The 14,712-nt window shown below is 35.0% G+C and overlaps 4 protein-coding genes across 7 annotated transcripts; 2 read left to right on the top strand and 2 right to left on the bottom strand.

The window, feature by feature from the left end:
• The first annotated feature begins 1,069 nt into the window (after nt 1-1,069).
• Nucleotides 1,070-3,489, top strand: LOC108450091 (uncharacterized). 2 transcript variants are annotated; one of them, XM_053027421.1, is made up of 3 exons: nt 1,070-1,571; nt 1,805-2,298; nt 3,063-3,489. In XM_053027421.1, the coding sequence occupies exons 1-3, from the start codon at nt 1,329-1,331 to the stop codon at nt 3,076-3,078; spliced, it is 753 nt and encodes a 250-aa protein (XP_052883381.1). In that variant the 5' UTR covers nt 1,070-1,328; the 3' UTR covers nt 3,079-3,489. The 2 variants fall into 2 exon arrangements, with proteins under 2 accessions (XP_052883381.1, XP_017603033.1); XM_017747544.2 differs by having other exon boundaries at nt 1,087-1,571; nt 1,805-2,278.
• Nucleotides 3,490-4,895: 1,406 nt separating this feature from the next.
• LOC108451973 (uncharacterized) lies at nt 4,896-6,668 on the bottom strand. 2 transcript variants are annotated; one of them, XM_017749691.2, is made up of 3 exons: nt 6,511-6,668; nt 6,227-6,381; nt 4,896-5,180 (listed from the first exon to the last, which is right to left on the bottom strand). In XM_017749691.2, exons 1-2 carry the CDS (start codon nt 6,626-6,628, stop codon nt 6,227-6,229), a joined length of 273 nt encoding a protein of 90 aa, XP_017605180.1. In that variant the 5' UTR covers nt 6,629-6,668; the 3' UTR covers nt 4,896-5,180. The 2 variants fall into 2 exon arrangements, with proteins under 2 accessions (XP_017605180.1, XP_017605178.1); XM_017749689.2 differs by having other exon boundaries at nt 4,896-5,177.
• Nucleotides 6,669-6,937: 269 nt separating this feature from the next.
• LOC108453532 (serine hydroxymethyltransferase 7) lies at nt 6,938-10,981 on the top strand. Of its 2 annotated transcripts, none has more exons than XM_053027875.1 (4): nt 6,938-8,223; nt 8,771-9,179; nt 9,948-10,049; nt 10,548-10,981. In XM_053027875.1, exons 1-4 carry the CDS (start codon nt 7,228-7,230, stop codon nt 10,709-10,711), a joined length of 1,671 nt encoding a protein of 556 aa, XP_052883835.1. In that variant the 5' UTR covers nt 6,938-7,227; the 3' UTR covers nt 10,712-10,981. The 2 variants fall into 2 exon arrangements, with proteins under 2 accessions (XP_052883835.1, XP_017607172.1); XM_017751683.2 differs by having other exon boundaries at nt 6,940-8,223; nt 10,478-10,981.
• A 1,085-nt stretch (nt 10,982-12,066) lies between these two features.
• Nucleotides 12,067-14,267, bottom strand: LOC108451992 (uncharacterized). Its single transcript, XM_017749718.2, has 2 exons — nt 13,035-14,267; nt 12,067-12,908 (listed from the first exon to the last, which is right to left on the bottom strand). The coding sequence occupies exons 1-2, from the start codon at nt 13,389-13,391 to the stop codon at nt 12,297-12,299; spliced, it is 969 nt and encodes a 322-aa protein (XP_017605207.1). The 5' UTR covers nt 13,392-14,267; the 3' UTR covers nt 12,067-12,296.
• Nucleotides 14,268-14,712: the final 445 nt, after the last annotated feature.

The following is a 14,712-nucleotide window of genomic DNA, read 5'->3' as shown; positions in this document are numbered from 1 at the left end:
TTCGTAACATATGTAAATTCTCGACTCGAGTCCGACACATGCAAAGCAAAGAGCACGAAGAAGAAGAGGACAAGTGGCCATCGTTGATAGCGGAGGTAACTTCTATATTCTTTCATTTTGACGATTAATGGGACATGCGCTAGAGGCCGAATATGTCTGTTTAACAATGCTAAAACTCATTATACTAATTTGTTAAAACCTATTGTCTAACAATGCAAATACTTATTTATAAGCTTTCAGGATTACCAATGCCCGAATTGCAAGTATATATAAAGCTAGATAATAAGCTAAAAAGATGACTAGCTTAAGTGACACAATGCAAAAGTAAATGAACCTCTAATGAATGCCATGGTAATGAGATCTAGCTTTTGTTTCTTACAAAAACAAAGAGAATCCAGGGATGCATGAGAGAACTGGAAATTTCTTTCTTTAGAAGTTTTCAAGTCCTGAAAAATCTAAAATAGTTGTTAAATTTGTTAGAAGTAATAAAACATTTTGTTTGCATAAACGACAACAAGAAGTGTTGAATGGTAAGGTATACTGTTAGTAGGAGTTTTGAAATTTTTATTGATTGTAAGATTGGTTTTCCTTTTTTTTTTTTTTTACTTTTTATGTCTATTGTACGGTTTATATTTAAGGTTCATGATTACCCATTTCTACAATGTTATATCCAATATTTACACCTTGTTCGTTCTTCTCTTGGGAGTGCAATGTGTTTTGACACTATATTTAACACTTGTTGGTTGGATTGTAATGTTAGTTATACTAAAAAAATGTTTGAATGAAATTTGTTAATTATTTGAAGTGGTAATTAAAAATAATTTATTAATTTAGTATGTTAAAATTATAGTCATAGTCTTAAAAATTAAAATGTTTTATTATTAATATTAATTATTATTTATAAAACAAAAATTATAAAAAATCCAATTTCTCATTATTTTATTCAACTGTATTATATACTGTTATTATTATTTTTGGAAGATATTATTATTGATTATTCACTTCTGAGAAAACAAGAAAAGTTGAGAATATTGGAGAAGAGAGCATTCCAATTGGGTTTTTTGGGGGGCTTTATCCAAGACAAAGCCAGGCCCATAACCACAGCCCAAAGAGAAAGTTAGTAAGCGAAATCGCTTCAATTCAATCTCCTTTCTCCAGAGAAATCCTCCACTCAGTCACGGTGTCCGGCAAAGGCAAGAAGGCCAAAGGGCGGGCTGGCTAGTGGCTGCCACCAAGGACTCTTTTCCCAGGCTTTAATTTGGTTAAATTTTTACACGCCAATCTATTGCACAACCTACTAATCCCAGTTTCATCGTTCACCATTCTAGATGGCTGCTTCATTCTCTAACCACTCTCTCTTTCCTTCTCACTTCTCTGCTTCTTCTTTAAAACCCTCAAAACACACCCATATAGCTTCATCGCCGGTCCAATTTCTTTACCAAAGGCCTAGCTTTTCAAAACCCTTTTCTGGGTTTTCTCCATCTAACCTTTCCTTCCCTCTGAACCGCAAAAACTATCCCCAAAGGGGGACTTTCAAGGCTTCTCTTTCAGCCCAGGAATCTGCTCGCACTGTAAGTTCTTTTTTTCTCCCTTCCTCCTGGGTTCTTTATTTTCTTTTCTTGTATCTATTATAAGTTGTAGCATTAGATTGAGAGAAGGATATGTAGAATTTCCCTCCTTTATTATATCACAGTAGAAAAAAATTGGCTGAAGATGAAAATTGAATCAAATCAATCGATAATAGATGCTTATTATTGTTTAATTGTTTGTAATTAGTATTAATTTCATTAAGGAATTTTAACAGGAAAATGTAAAAGCATCAGCTGGAGAAGATTTTCCCGGTTTAAAGGCCATGATTGGAGTTTACCGGGAGGCGCTTCTCAATGGAGATGATAGGATTGTATCTGAAATTGAGAGTAGAATTAGCATTTTAGAAAACGAGAAGAATGGATTGGAAAAACAAGTTTTGGAATTGTCGGCAGAGATAACCTCTGGGAAAGAGAAGTATATCCGTTTGCAAGCTGATTTTGATAATTATCGGAAAAGATCTGAGAAGGAGAGACTTACGGCAAGGTCTGATGCTAAAGGAGAAGTGATGGAGAGTCTGTTGCCCATGGTTGACAGTTTTGAGAGAGCCAAGCAACAAATTAAACCCGAAACGGAGAAAGAAAAGAAGATAGATATGAGTTATCAGGGTATATACAAGCAATTTGTGGAGATCATGAGGAGTTTGCAAGTGGCTGTTGTCCCTACAGTTGGAAAGCCCTTTGATCCCTCTGTAAGGTTTCAATGCTACAAGTAATGTCTGTTTGTTACTTTATTTGTTGCTAGCCTTCAATAGGGTTTTGTTTGGTTCAGTCACATTAGAGAACATATTGCAAGTGTAGGATACTTTGGATACATTTATACCCACAGGCACACACATGGTTCAGTTAGTTTCCTATCTGCTTAAATTTTTGCAAAAGGTTAGAATATGTATCGTAGGAACCAAACCTTCAGTCTAGTAAACACTTTGGTTTAATTGTTAGTTTCGTCTGTTTAGGGATTCTCTTGGTTCAGTTTGTGTTTCAGTTTCAAACTCTATGAGCTAGCCTGATTATCTTCAAGCTGTGCACTTTATGGGGGTGCTAAGTGGGTGATATCCCTTCAGAAACTATATTGCAAGTTTGTGCTACTGCTAGGTACATACGATGAAAATCTTCTTTTGATCTCCAAAGTTGGATGCCATGCTAGTCCAGCAGCAAAAGCATACTTCTTTAGATTGAGAGCTTGTGTCCATACTAGGGATCATTCTAAATCTTAAACAGAAGATTACAAAGCTCGGTGCATATACCTGTTCGGTTTAGTTTTCATGTTTAGATCATCTCATCTGGTTGACATAAGTTTATTCTTCGGGGTATATCTGATTGAATATTCCTGTTTTGAGCCCAAAAGAGAAATATACCCATCCATAAATTTGGTTGAACAAATTGTATAGGCTTTGGAGTGACTTGTCACAAGAATCAGTACATTCCTAGTCATTTTTGTTATTGATTTACTTGGTTCCAACTTGTATGTTACAGCTACACGAAGCAATAGCACGCGAAGAGTCGCAAGAGTTCAAGGAAGGGATTATCATCCAAGAATTTCGTCGTGGATTCCTCCTTGGGGATCGGCTACTAAGACCAGCGATGGTTAAAGTTTCTTCAGGGCCAGGTAGTAGTAAGAAAGCAACTGTGGTCACTCATGAATCTTCGGGAGATGATCAGTAAATCTAAATGGGCATTGCTGCTACATACAATTGGTCCTCTTGACAAATCTCATTAGTACGTGAAGGCTTTTTCTCTTTTTCATATTTCATTTGCTATTTTTGCCTATGTAACATTATCACATTTTGGTTTTCATGGGCCACATTTTATTTAATGTTTCTTTTCTCGGAAAGGGGGCAAACACTTGTACAACTAAAGAATATTCAGATTTATTTATTTCTCAAAGCAACATATTTTCCCATTCCTTTTCTTTTGTTGATAGCTGCCTGAGCTTGGATGGGCTTTGGTTTTGGTGAATATCAACTCATTATTAGCTGAAAAGCAACCATCGTTTTTCACCATGCAACTCAACCGGCAGATTTTTGTAAATTTCCATTCTGAATATTTCTTCCGTCCATAATCCTTCGGACGTCCCTAATAGTAACGTTCTCATGGCTACATTTGAGCACATTGTTAAAACCCATGTCTAACGTATGCGATCAGGAATATGATCTTTCAAATAATGGAGTTGGAAAGAGCATAATCTTTTATTTAAAAATAGGTAAATTAGTCTATATATATTATTAAAAATTATACAAATTAATATTTTTATTCAAATTTTATCTGTGTTGTTATTAAGTAATAATTTGACTTTTTCAATTTTTTTATATAATATGAAATTAAAGAATGAGTATGATTAGGTAAAAGTGCACGAAGACATTCATATTAAGAATTAAATTATATTTTACCCTTTCTACTTAGAAATGTGCAAATTAATCTCTATAAGATTAAAAGGTAAACTCGTTATTTTGTTTAAAATCGCATCCATCTTTACTCAAAAATGAATAAATTAATTCTCGTATGTAAATAAAAAATGATAATTTTGTTTAAAATTATATTCATTTTAATTAAAATAAATTAATTAATTTCTATATGTTAGGTAAAAACAAATTGATCATTTTATTTAAATTACATCCATTTCTACAGGTGAATGTTGATGTAGCTGATGGAAGAATTAGATATGTACCTCATGTTAAGATGAGAATATTTAAAAAAAAATTTAAAATAAATAATTTTTTATAATTATTTAAAAATCACATCCATGATGATCCTGAACAAATAATTGCACTGATTCATTTCATCTGGGACATATATTTTTAAAACATTATAAAAATGTTTAGTATTATTTAAAATTATTAAATACAGAAAAAGCATAGTTTTTTAAAATTACTAAAGGCATCTAGAATGATTTAGGGCAAATAGTTTACCGAGTTCATTATTTCTTAAAAAACTATAAAAAATCTAAAATTAATTAAGAATTATAAAAATATATAAACAATGATTAAAAATTTTAAAATTATTTATATACATAAACTCCTCGTACAGTAATTTGGAGAGAGATGTATATATATCCACACCTGTGTAGGATAAATGTACACAGTATATACTCACATTTGCATTTCTGTCATCTCTTTATAGTAAGGCCACTTACATTTGACATTCACTTCCAAATTCGGATTAAAATTTTCATATGTAATGTACTTTCATAATAAGGCCATTTCTGGTTGCCAAATCATTTATTACTCACTTGCACGGTTAAGATAATTTTAATGACACCTATACTATAATTGGAAGTACTCATGACTCCAATTCTAATGGAACAAGAAATGGAAACTTTTAATGATCATCATATATTTTCAGTAATGGAGTTTTTTACAACAGTTGAAAATATATTTACAGAAGTGATAAACAAAACACTACATTCTCTAGTCATCTTGAATGTCATTTCCTTCATTTAGATCAAATATTGAACACGTTTACCTTTTGCTGTTTTACAACTTTCTGTCCACAAAAGTATGAAACAAATTGAATCATCTCAATCTTCTCCAATGTATTTCAAGCTGCCAGCACTGCTTTAGGTTTCGACCATCTGGAAACAGAGCTTTGTGGCTGCTATCATCCACACAAAGTTGCACTCAGATTGGGGATGAAAATTATATAAACATTGTATTTTACAAGCTATCAATAAAGTCTTTTTTTTTTCTTTTTTTTTTTCTGCTTTCAACACCAACCATACAGTTTAGATATGCCACTGGCACTGCTAAAGTGCTAAATTACAGGCAAATAAAAAAAGAAAGAACAGACTGAACTGCAGGTTACGTTGACAAATATAACCATAAATTTGGTGTCAAATACGAGTAAATGTCCAACACGCCTGAATATGTTCCACAGAGGTATCTAACACATACTTGAAGTTAAATAAAACGTTCAGATAACATAGATAGAGAGTATCCAAGGGAAATACTGAAACTAAGAATCGTAAAACAACCCAATGAACAGCAAGAAAACCATCAAAAACAACCTAATGGCTAATGCAAGGGAACACAATTCCAATCGTTATACAAGATTTTTTTAACTAACCAACGTCGAACAAACTGCATATGAACACATACAAGAATATTGAACACAATTCCAATCGTTATACAAATTGCCCTTTCTTTTGAGAAAATTCCTTTTCTAATGCAAATCCCAAAGGCAGGTGAATAGTGTATAGCAATAAACCCCATTCACCAAATTGTATCTTCCAAGGTCTAAGGCCAAATCATGAGCTAACCTGACCTTGGTTTGGTGTGGAATAAGAAGTCATTTGGATTCAGACATGAGTACAAAATAATATCCTCAAAATATACCAAAAAATTTAGAATAAGTAAACTCATGTCTAGACGCATACTCGTATTAAACACTCACTAGGTCCAGTTCAAGTGATGTAGCATATCACCATCACTGAATCAATATCTTAGCAGCTACTACATTAAGGGTTCTTAGTGCTAAATGATGCAATTTATCACTTCAATTTCACCTTAATTAACATTCTCTAATCAAATTATGTTCTTTCATTAATAAACTAGCACACACCCAAGCTATAACTAAAAAATTCAATCTCTTTTTCATGCTAACACAACATAATGCAACAAATTAAAAATAAATAAATAAATTACCTATTGAGAAGTAGAACTATGATTGTTGATGCTGTTATAATATCTTGATAATCGACGAGTCGGCCGCTTTGGTTTAACCGGTTTTTTCCTCAGACCGAAAATTTCTTGAACCAGTGGAACATGAACCAGAACCAACTTCCACGCCAACAGCCACCCTATAAATTTAAAATTTTTATAAATAAATTCAAGCAAAAAAAAAAAGAGAAGACAATTATCAGCCAGCAAAACCCTTAAATTACGAAAAAATAAAGGATAAGTTTTGAAAGGAAAAAAATAAGAATTACAGAGAATAATAAAAGAGAGAACGAAAAGCACAGCGAGAGCCGGACGGAATAGTAGAAAATTGATATAATTCCAGTAAGAAAGAAAATTCAAGGAAGTCGACGATGAAGGCGACTCCATGGACGACGCGACGACGACAAAAAAGGTTGAAAAGAAGCATTGTGTTAGAATCCACGAACCCTCTTTTATTCTGGATCTGGGCCAGGCTTCAAATTATTTTGGGCCTCTGGCAAGCTTGAACCTAGCGGTGATTCAGTCTACATGAGTTAACTTTTCCTTTTATGCATTATAATATATGAATTGAAAAGAAAAAAAGATCACACCTTTTCCATTTTTCCCCCTTTTATTCTGGTTCTGGGCCGGGCTTCAAATTTTTTTGCCCCCTGACAAGCTTGAACCTAGCCGTGATTCCGTCTACATTAGAACCTTTCCCTTTCAACATTATATCTATATGTATTAATAATTCCAATTTGTACATGAATTGAAAAAAAAAAAGTTACTCCTTTTTCAAATTTTTGCTCTGTTTTTGCTTCAAAGAATCAGGCAATGCTTCGTTATTTCCGTTGTAGTTGCTTTAGGAAGTGCAGCCATTGTTTTTGTTGCTTTTACGCTTACCCTTAAGGGCCGTAAGCTGTTATTCCCCTACTCCCTCAAAGAGTTTCTCCCAAACACTTCATTTTTTTATTTTAATTTTAATAGTTGCCTTTTTAAGGGTTTGAATGGATTTATCTCAGGCTCAATCGGGTTTGCCTTTGGGTTTTGCTAAAAATTCCATTGCAGACGATTCGATTTCGCTTCAAATCGATACCAGCTTTCGCTGCTCGTCGAACCCGGTGCGGCCCGTTCCTTTACAGTTCTTCGAGGAAAAAGACGACGGTGCCCCTCGTTTGGAGAACGGCAAGCACAAAGACCACAACAACGAAGATGAAGAAATTAGGATTCTAGGGCGATCTATGTGCGTGAAAAGACAAAGGGATCCTAAACCTGTTTCGAACCCTTGTAAACTGTTATGTTCCGAGCCAAGTTTTGACCAAAGACGAGCCGCTGTCCGGTCATGGGGAAACCAACCGCTAGAAGAGGCGGATCCAGAATTGAATGAATTCATGAATAAGGAAAAACAAAGGCAGTTCTTGGGAATTGAGCTTATTGCTTCCGAAAACTTTGTGTGCCGAGCTGCGATGGAAGCATTGGGAAGCCATTTAACGAACAAGTACTCCGAAGGGATGCCTGGCGCCAGGTACTATACGGGCAACCACTTTATAGATCAAATTGAAACCCTATGCCACGAGCGTGCATTGACAGCTTTTAATCTTGATTCCGAGAAATGGGGTGTTAACGTGCAGCCTTATTCGTGTACTTCTGCTAATTTCGCTGTTTATACCGGACTCTTGTTGCCAGGCGATAGGATAATGGGGTTGGATCCGCCGTCTGGAGGGCATATGAGTCATGGATGGTATATGCCGGGTGGGAAGAAAGTATCTGCTGCGTCTATATTTTTTGAGAGTTTTCCTTATAAGTTGAATCCTCAAACAGGGTATATTGATTATGATAAGCTCGAGGAAAAGGCGCTTGATTACCGGCCCAAGATTCTTATTTGTGGCGGGAGTTCCTATCCTAGAGAGTGGGACTATGCCAGGTTTAGGCAGATTGCAGATAGGTGTGGAGCGGTTTTGATGTGTGATATGGCTCAAATTAGTGGTCTTGTGGCAGCTAAGGTTCGAAATTTTCTTGTTTTGAGTAATTATTGGTTTGATGTTCTGATTCTATTATAAAGGTTTTTGTGTCCTGAGTAGAGGTGTCTTGCAATTCATTTGGATATTAATAGGCCCGAGTTAAGTTAGTTATCTAAACCATAAAAGTGTCCATTTCCTTGGTATCACTTAGGTTAACTTACAAGTAGCATTGCTCTTGGTAAATTGTCAATTAGAATTACTGTTTGACTGCTGGATATGCATGGAGTTCTTGCTACTGAACTCAACCTAAACATACATGCTAACATTTGCATTTAAGGAAGACCAAAGGTGCCCCATACTATACCTACCATTTAGAGAGAAAGGTTAAACTTTAGTTGGAAGAAACCAAATATCACCTTTTTAATCTGTATTTCCTAGCAATATTTGGAACTTATGGCTTATTGAAGTTGAATGGAATCAGTATTTGTAATGTTACTTCATTTTGATGAAATCAGTATTTCCTTTCATGCAAAGGCAAATTTGTGTTCTTCTTTCCCCTTACCAGCATGTTCACTTTTTTCCATTGCAGGAATGTTCCAGTCCATTTGACTACTGTGATATTGTTACTTCAACAACTCACAAAAGTCTACGTGGCCCAAGGGGAGGTATAATTTTTTATAGGAGGGGTGCAAAATCAAGAAAGCAAGGCATGTGTCTCGGTAACAGTGGTGATTGTAGTGGCCAGTATGATTTTGAGGAAAAGATAAACTTTGCTGTTTTTCCATCATTACAAGGGGGGCCTCATAATAATCATATTGCTGCTCTTGCCATAACCTTGAAGCAAGTGGCAACACCAGAATACAAAGCATATATGCAACAGGTGAAGAAAAATGCTCAGGCATTAGCATCTGCTCTGCTGAGAAGAAAATGCAAGTTGGTTACTGGGGGCACTGACAACCATTTGTTGCTTTGGGATCTCACTACTCTAGGCTTGACAGGTTCGTTGATCTTGCCTGCTCAATATGATAGATTTTTGGTGCATTTACATGCTGAGCATATATATGCTAATATATTTAAATTGTTTCTGGTTGGAATTAAGCTATTTCTCCATGTAGTTTCCTTTGATTATGTAAGCATTGTAGATTTTTGCGACCAGTTTTCACTTAAAAACTTCTTAATGGCTTTATCAATAAATTTTTTCTATTCTTTTCTTCATCCTTGTTGGAGAACATGACATAGATTCTTGATTTATCATAAGCCCCTTGTGAACATCAACTTGCAATTCATTGTAATAAATCTTACTAGTCTTGTTCAAGGCTTTTTTTTCTTTTGATAACCATTTCTTGGCTATGTTTTAAAAGGGGAAAGCTTATGACTGTGTTTTACTCCAAGGAGTATGGATAGGTTAGTTTTTATAAATTCAACTGGAAAAGCTAATAAAGCAACTGAAATAAAATATTCTGAGAAGTGAAAATAAACGTTTATAGTTCAGTTTAAACACTGCCTATTTTCTTGAGAATCTTAAGAGAAGGAAGAATTGCTTCTAGACTATATTCTCTACAAGTTTTTCTTCTGTCTACATCCCAGCCCATCTATTTGTTGATGGGAATTTGGAGTTTAACCTGTTTGATAATTCAAAAAATTTATTACCATGAAAAATGACCTATATGCGCAATTAGTCATACACAGTGCATTTCCTTCATATCATAACATATGCTTCCTTGAACGCTTCCTTCTATAAATAATTCTCTTATTCTGTTCCCCAGGTAAATGCTATGAGAAAGTGTGTGAGATGTGCCACATCACCCTGAATAAAACCGCTATATTTGGTGAAAATGGTGCTATTTCTCCTGGAGGAGTTAGAATTGGTAAGGAGTATTCTTGTTTTCTTTTTTTTTTTTTGGGGGGGGGGGGTTGCGGGAATAAATAGAGCTTCATTAAAGGTCAAAGTAGATCGTGCCTTTATTATTGTTAGACAAGCACATTTTCTAGGTTTGTTTGCAGATTGTTTTTGAGTCGTTGAAATTAGCCAATTGGTAAAATAATGTTATGGACTACTATTAATCAGTTCTTTCAAGTGCACTAATATGTTTTATTACACTAATAACATATTTAGAAGTGACTAATTCGTGTCATAGCTAGAGAGTATTATAGCAATCAAAGATCATTTGAGGATACGAAGGTGTTAAAAAGAGCACATCTTGTGTTTTTGGTTTGTGCTTCTTTGTCACCTAAGTATTGGCTTACAACCCATCTTTTTCCATTAATGTCTTTAACTTCCCTAATTTTCTCTCAGGTACGCCTGCTATGACATCAAGAGGCTGTTTAGATTCTGATTTTGAGACAATGGCTGACTTTCTTTACAGAGCAGCTCAGATTACAAGTGCTGTACAGAGAGATCACGGAAAATTGCAGAAAGAGTTTCTCAAGGGTCTTCAGAATAACAAAGATATCATTGATCTTCGGAATCGAGTTGAAGCATTTGCTGCTCAGTTTGCAATGCCCGGATTCGATGATTGAACAATTATAAAAGATGGCCTGCATATTACTTGACATCATTTTGTTTTATCTCTAGCATACCCTCACTTTTTCCTGGTAATTTAAGTATATTTTTGGCCGTCTATGTTTTTCCCATTCTACTCTTGTAAATTATATAGCATAGGTATACACTTCTGGTTCTTTTTCCTCAAAATCACTTTGCTGAATCAGTTGTCTTCCATGTGTGTTGTTTGTAAAAAGTTATAGTCAGTTCTTTCAAAACGGTATTAAAATATTTTTGATACAATCATGGTTTATAGAACTATACATGTATCCACATGTGAAGAAACCTTGGCAACAACTCCTACATTTATATGCAGCAGCCTATTGAATTAGTTGACAGAGCATAGTACTACTATGTTCCTTGGTGGATTGCGGAGCTCCATTTATTTAAGTTAATATTTATGCTACTTCGTCGAAGCTGAATATGTGATATTCGGGAGATGTTTGATCTCTAGTGTATATATACTACCTCAGACATGCATTATATCTACCTGTTGCTTTTGATGTTTGTTCTTATAGCCTGCCATTAAATTGTTTCTGCATTTTACTTGCAATAGCTTCTGTTCTTGGAATCATATATAATAATTGTTGTCTAATTTCAGTAACTAGTGCGTAAAGAGGAAACAAAAGCTGGAAACCCCTTTTCTTTTTCTCTTTTAAATAACAAATAAAGCAAGTGAAGAAAATGATTTGGGTTGATAATTGAGGGGGCTTTGCTGGATCTGTTGGTGAAACAGGCAACGGTAGCCTATGCATAGAGCAGGGTCGATTTCATAATGTTCTGCAAAAACTTTCTGCTACCCATAGATGGGGACATGTCAGGAAGAAAGGGGGTGATAGTGATTAGAACTTTGAAGCTTTCATCATTAAAAACTCCATTGCTTCCAAAGTTGAAAAACCCTAAATCAGACGCATCCCCAGCGGCAACGAACCCATTACTTGTGCTTTAAACATTTAAAGCTACCCAGGAAAACCTCTCTCTTGCACTCCCTCCCCCACTAATATATCATCTTAAAGCATCCTCTACCCCTGATTTTTCCTCTCTTTTCATCTCTAAAATTGACAACTGTATATATAAATTACCAGGTCAAGAGGGAAGTCACTTTCAAAAACACACATAAAATTAATTAATAACCTACAAAATATTTATATATGTAGCTCTAACATAGACACTTTCTAGTTATTATTATATATATAGAAGATTCCATCCCCTTCCCTGCATGAAAAATAGTCCTAACCATTATTTTATTTTTTATTTTTATTTTAACTGTTTACATTGTTAAGATAGTTGAGACCCCTGAATTACTCTGTTTCCCCTTCCCCTGCATATATTTTCCTTCTGGATTTTTGGGGAAAACAAACCACTATTTCCATGTTTCAACTGCGGTAGAAACAACAACAAATGCATGAAGTGAAAAATAAAAAGAGAATCTTTTTTTTTTCTGAAAAAAGAAAAAGAAAAGAAGAGAAGGGTCAAAAGGTACAACAACAACCTTCTTCTATCAAGTATTTTTGTAACTTTTTTTTTTCAACCATCCTACATTTTTTTTTATAATTTAATCTTCTTTTCTTCTCTACCTATGACTGCAAAAGTCCAAAAGCTTCTTCCTCCCTTCAACAATCTCATCAAAGAAATCATCAAGTTGCACAACAATGTTGTCAGCACCAGATCTCAACACCCCAAACCACCCTTTCAAGTTCTCAACCCTTTCCCTTATCCCCCCTACCTCCGTTTCCCACTCCTCCACCCCTCCGCCGCCCCTCCGCTCCAGCTCCCCTCTCAGCTCCTCCATTGCCAACTTCGATCTCCTGAACTCATAAAGCAATATCCCCGGCCTCCCATTCATTTGGTTGATCTCTGCCGCCACTCTTTGCTGCAATCTCCCTGTTGAGATCATGAAAGCTGATCCGAAAATTAGACACCCTTCATATCCTCCTCGTAGGAAACTGGATTCCGTTCGACAATAAACTAATCCGTACAGCAAGATCATTAGGAGCAACGAGCTTACATTCCTCATTGCGTATAAAACTCCTCGGAAACCATTGAATCCGTTCAGCTTTGATTCGATCGAAACTTTCTCGTCAAACCTTAACGAAAGCGGTTGGATTCTCGTTTCCATCAACGCCCTGTTTTCTTCTTCCAATCCCACAGCTTCCCTGCGGCACGCCGAAATTGCCCGGATTACCTGTTTCCATATAGTTTTTTAGAAAAAATAAAAAGCCATATCAGATCATGAATTCAATGCTAAAAACTCGAGAAAGAATATACATATAACGAAATTGTTGTAAGGTTTGGGAATTTAAACAAGGACCTGTCTAGAAAGCTGGTGAGTAAGATGGCGATGATTATCAAAAGAAGAAATGATATTAAAGCCAGCCGAGTAATAATTTTCGATGCCGGAGATGCCTGATTTGATAACATGACAAGCTTCCCAGAGCTTCGAACTTTCATCCATGTATTCATCGAGCCACTTATCACCGACGGGAAGGTGGAGTTTTTGGATGAGGAGGAGTAGCTGGGAGTGGAAAGATCGGAGAAGGGAAAGAACCCTTTGAAGGAATTGGATGGACATGAAGTTATTAGAGAGATAAACACGTTCAAGATCATCTATGCCACGAGTCAAGAAGGTATAGAACCCATTGACTGAGCTTGTAGAAGATGCATCCATTGTTGAAAAAGCAACAAAGGAAAGTGGAGAAGAAGGTTGAAAGAGAGGGAGAGAAGAAGAAATAGAAAGGAAAGGAAGGGGAAGGAATATCTTAGAAGCTCAGGTTTCTAAGGTTGAAATGAAAAGGATTGTTGGCAGCAATGATGAGTGTTTCCTATAGAGGGGAAAGGATGATTGGTAATATGCCATTTTCATTGTTTAATTGGCAGAAAGGAAAAAATATATATTTAAAAAAGAAAAAGAAAATTACCAATCTGGAAAACAGTTCAAGAAAAAAGAAAGAGAAAGAAAAGATGGGGCTTAACACCTTTCTTAAAGAAATGAAATTTTCGTGAACTTCTGATTTCTTCCCTTTGTTTTCACCCCCAGATTCTGTGTAGCTGAAGTTTATATATTTTTATTTATAAATAAAGAGAATGAGAGAGAAGATGACAAGTTAGTTTTTTTTTTTTGTAATTTAAAGAATAATTTTTTTAAAAAAAAATGCTTTGCTTAGAATTAATCAAGTTAGGCATTAACAACTGAGATTCAGCTACGTTTCTCCTTTTTTAACTTGCAATTATTTCTTCCTTCATTTTAGAATTCCAGATGCTTGAATCAAAGTACTCTTCCTTTGCCTGCCAGCAATAAATTTCATACAAAATGGATGATATTATCAATTTTCAATTCGATGCGTCTTAAATTAATCAAAACCGTTGCTTTCACGAGCTTAAGGACCCATCAAACGGCGGATCTTAAACAACAAAAGGGGAAAAAAAGATGTGGAATTGTTTACATTGATTATGGATTATACAATGTTTTGGGACCCAAATTTGTGGTTACATTTGACCAAACAAATCCCTAATGATTAAACCCTTCCTATTTGTTAATCAAAGGCAATAGAATGTTGAAGTGGATGATATTTATATATACATATTCCCTTATCATAATTTTCTTTACAATCCATACTTAATTTTCTTAATGATATGAATGTTGTCTTTTAATTTTTAATTTGTTGATAGGAGGTGCGGGTGGGACCAGTACTCTTACTTTTTTATTCTGGCTGTGTTTTAATTAATAAATTAAAAGAAATTGGGGTCGTGGGTTTTTGGGGAATGGGACATGTTCACTTGTTCAAAGGATGTTGGTCTTTTTTATATCTTTTTTAGTTTTCATATTTCATGGTTTTCCCCCTTTTTTGTTGGTGTATTTATGTTGTTCAAAGGATATTATTATTGTTGGCAAAAGAAAAGTCTGAGATAGGTATACTTATATGCATTGCCTAATATAATAGTTGTAGATTATAATGGGACATGAAAATAGAAAAAGTGTTTTAAGTTTA

Source organism: Gossypium arboreum, chromosome 5 (genome assembly GCF_025698485.1).
Source record: "Gossypium arboreum isolate Shixiya-1 chromosome 5, ASM2569848v2, whole genome shotgun sequence".
In the NCBI taxonomy this organism is placed as follows: domain Eukaryota; kingdom Viridiplantae; phylum Streptophyta; class Magnoliopsida; order Malvales; family Malvaceae; genus Gossypium; species Gossypium arboreum.
This window is presented reverse-complemented; position numbering and strand designations above follow the sequence as displayed.

Bases quoted from the DNA above. Each gene is read 5' to 3' on its own strand.
- LOC108451992 (XM_017749718.2), bottom strand. From the start codon at position 13,391: ATGGATGCATCTTCTACAAGCTCAGTCAATGGGTTCTATACCTTCTTG. The intron at 12,909-13,034 runs GTCCTTGTTTAA...ATATGGAAACAG, and splicing joins CTCACCAGCTTTCTAGACAG to GTAATCCGGGCAATTTCGGC.
- LOC108453532 (XM_017751683.2), top strand. From the start codon at position 7,228: ATGGATTTATCTCAGGCTCAATCGGGTTTGCCTTTGGGTTTTGCTAAA. The intron at 8,224-8,770 runs GTTCGAAATTTT...TTTCCATTGCAG, and splicing joins GTGGTCTTGTGGCAGCTAAG to GAATGTTCCAGTCCATTTGA. The intron at 9,180-9,947 runs GTTCGTTGATCT...TCTGTTCCCCAG, and splicing joins CACTACTCTAGGCTTGACAG to GTAAATGCTATGAGAAAGTG.
- LOC108451973 (XM_017749691.2), bottom strand. From the start codon at position 6,628: ATGGAGTCGCCTTCATCGTCGACTTCCTTGAATTTTCTTTCTTACTGG. The intron at 6,382-6,510 runs GTAATTCTTATT...TTAAATTTATAG, and splicing joins TCTCTCTTTTATTATTCTCT to GGTGGCTGTTGGCGTGGAAG.
- LOC108450091 (XM_017747544.2), top strand. From the start codon at position 1,329: ATGGCTGCTTCATTCTCTAACCACTCTCTCTTTCCTTCTCACTTCTCT. The intron at 1,572-1,804 runs GTAAGTTCTTTT...GAATTTTAACAG, and splicing joins CCCAGGAATCTGCTCGCACT to GAAAATGTAAAAGCATCAGC. The intron at 2,279-3,062 runs GTAAGGTTTCAA...TGTATGTTACAG, and splicing joins GAAAGCCCTTTGATCCCTCT to CTACACGAAGCAATAGCACG.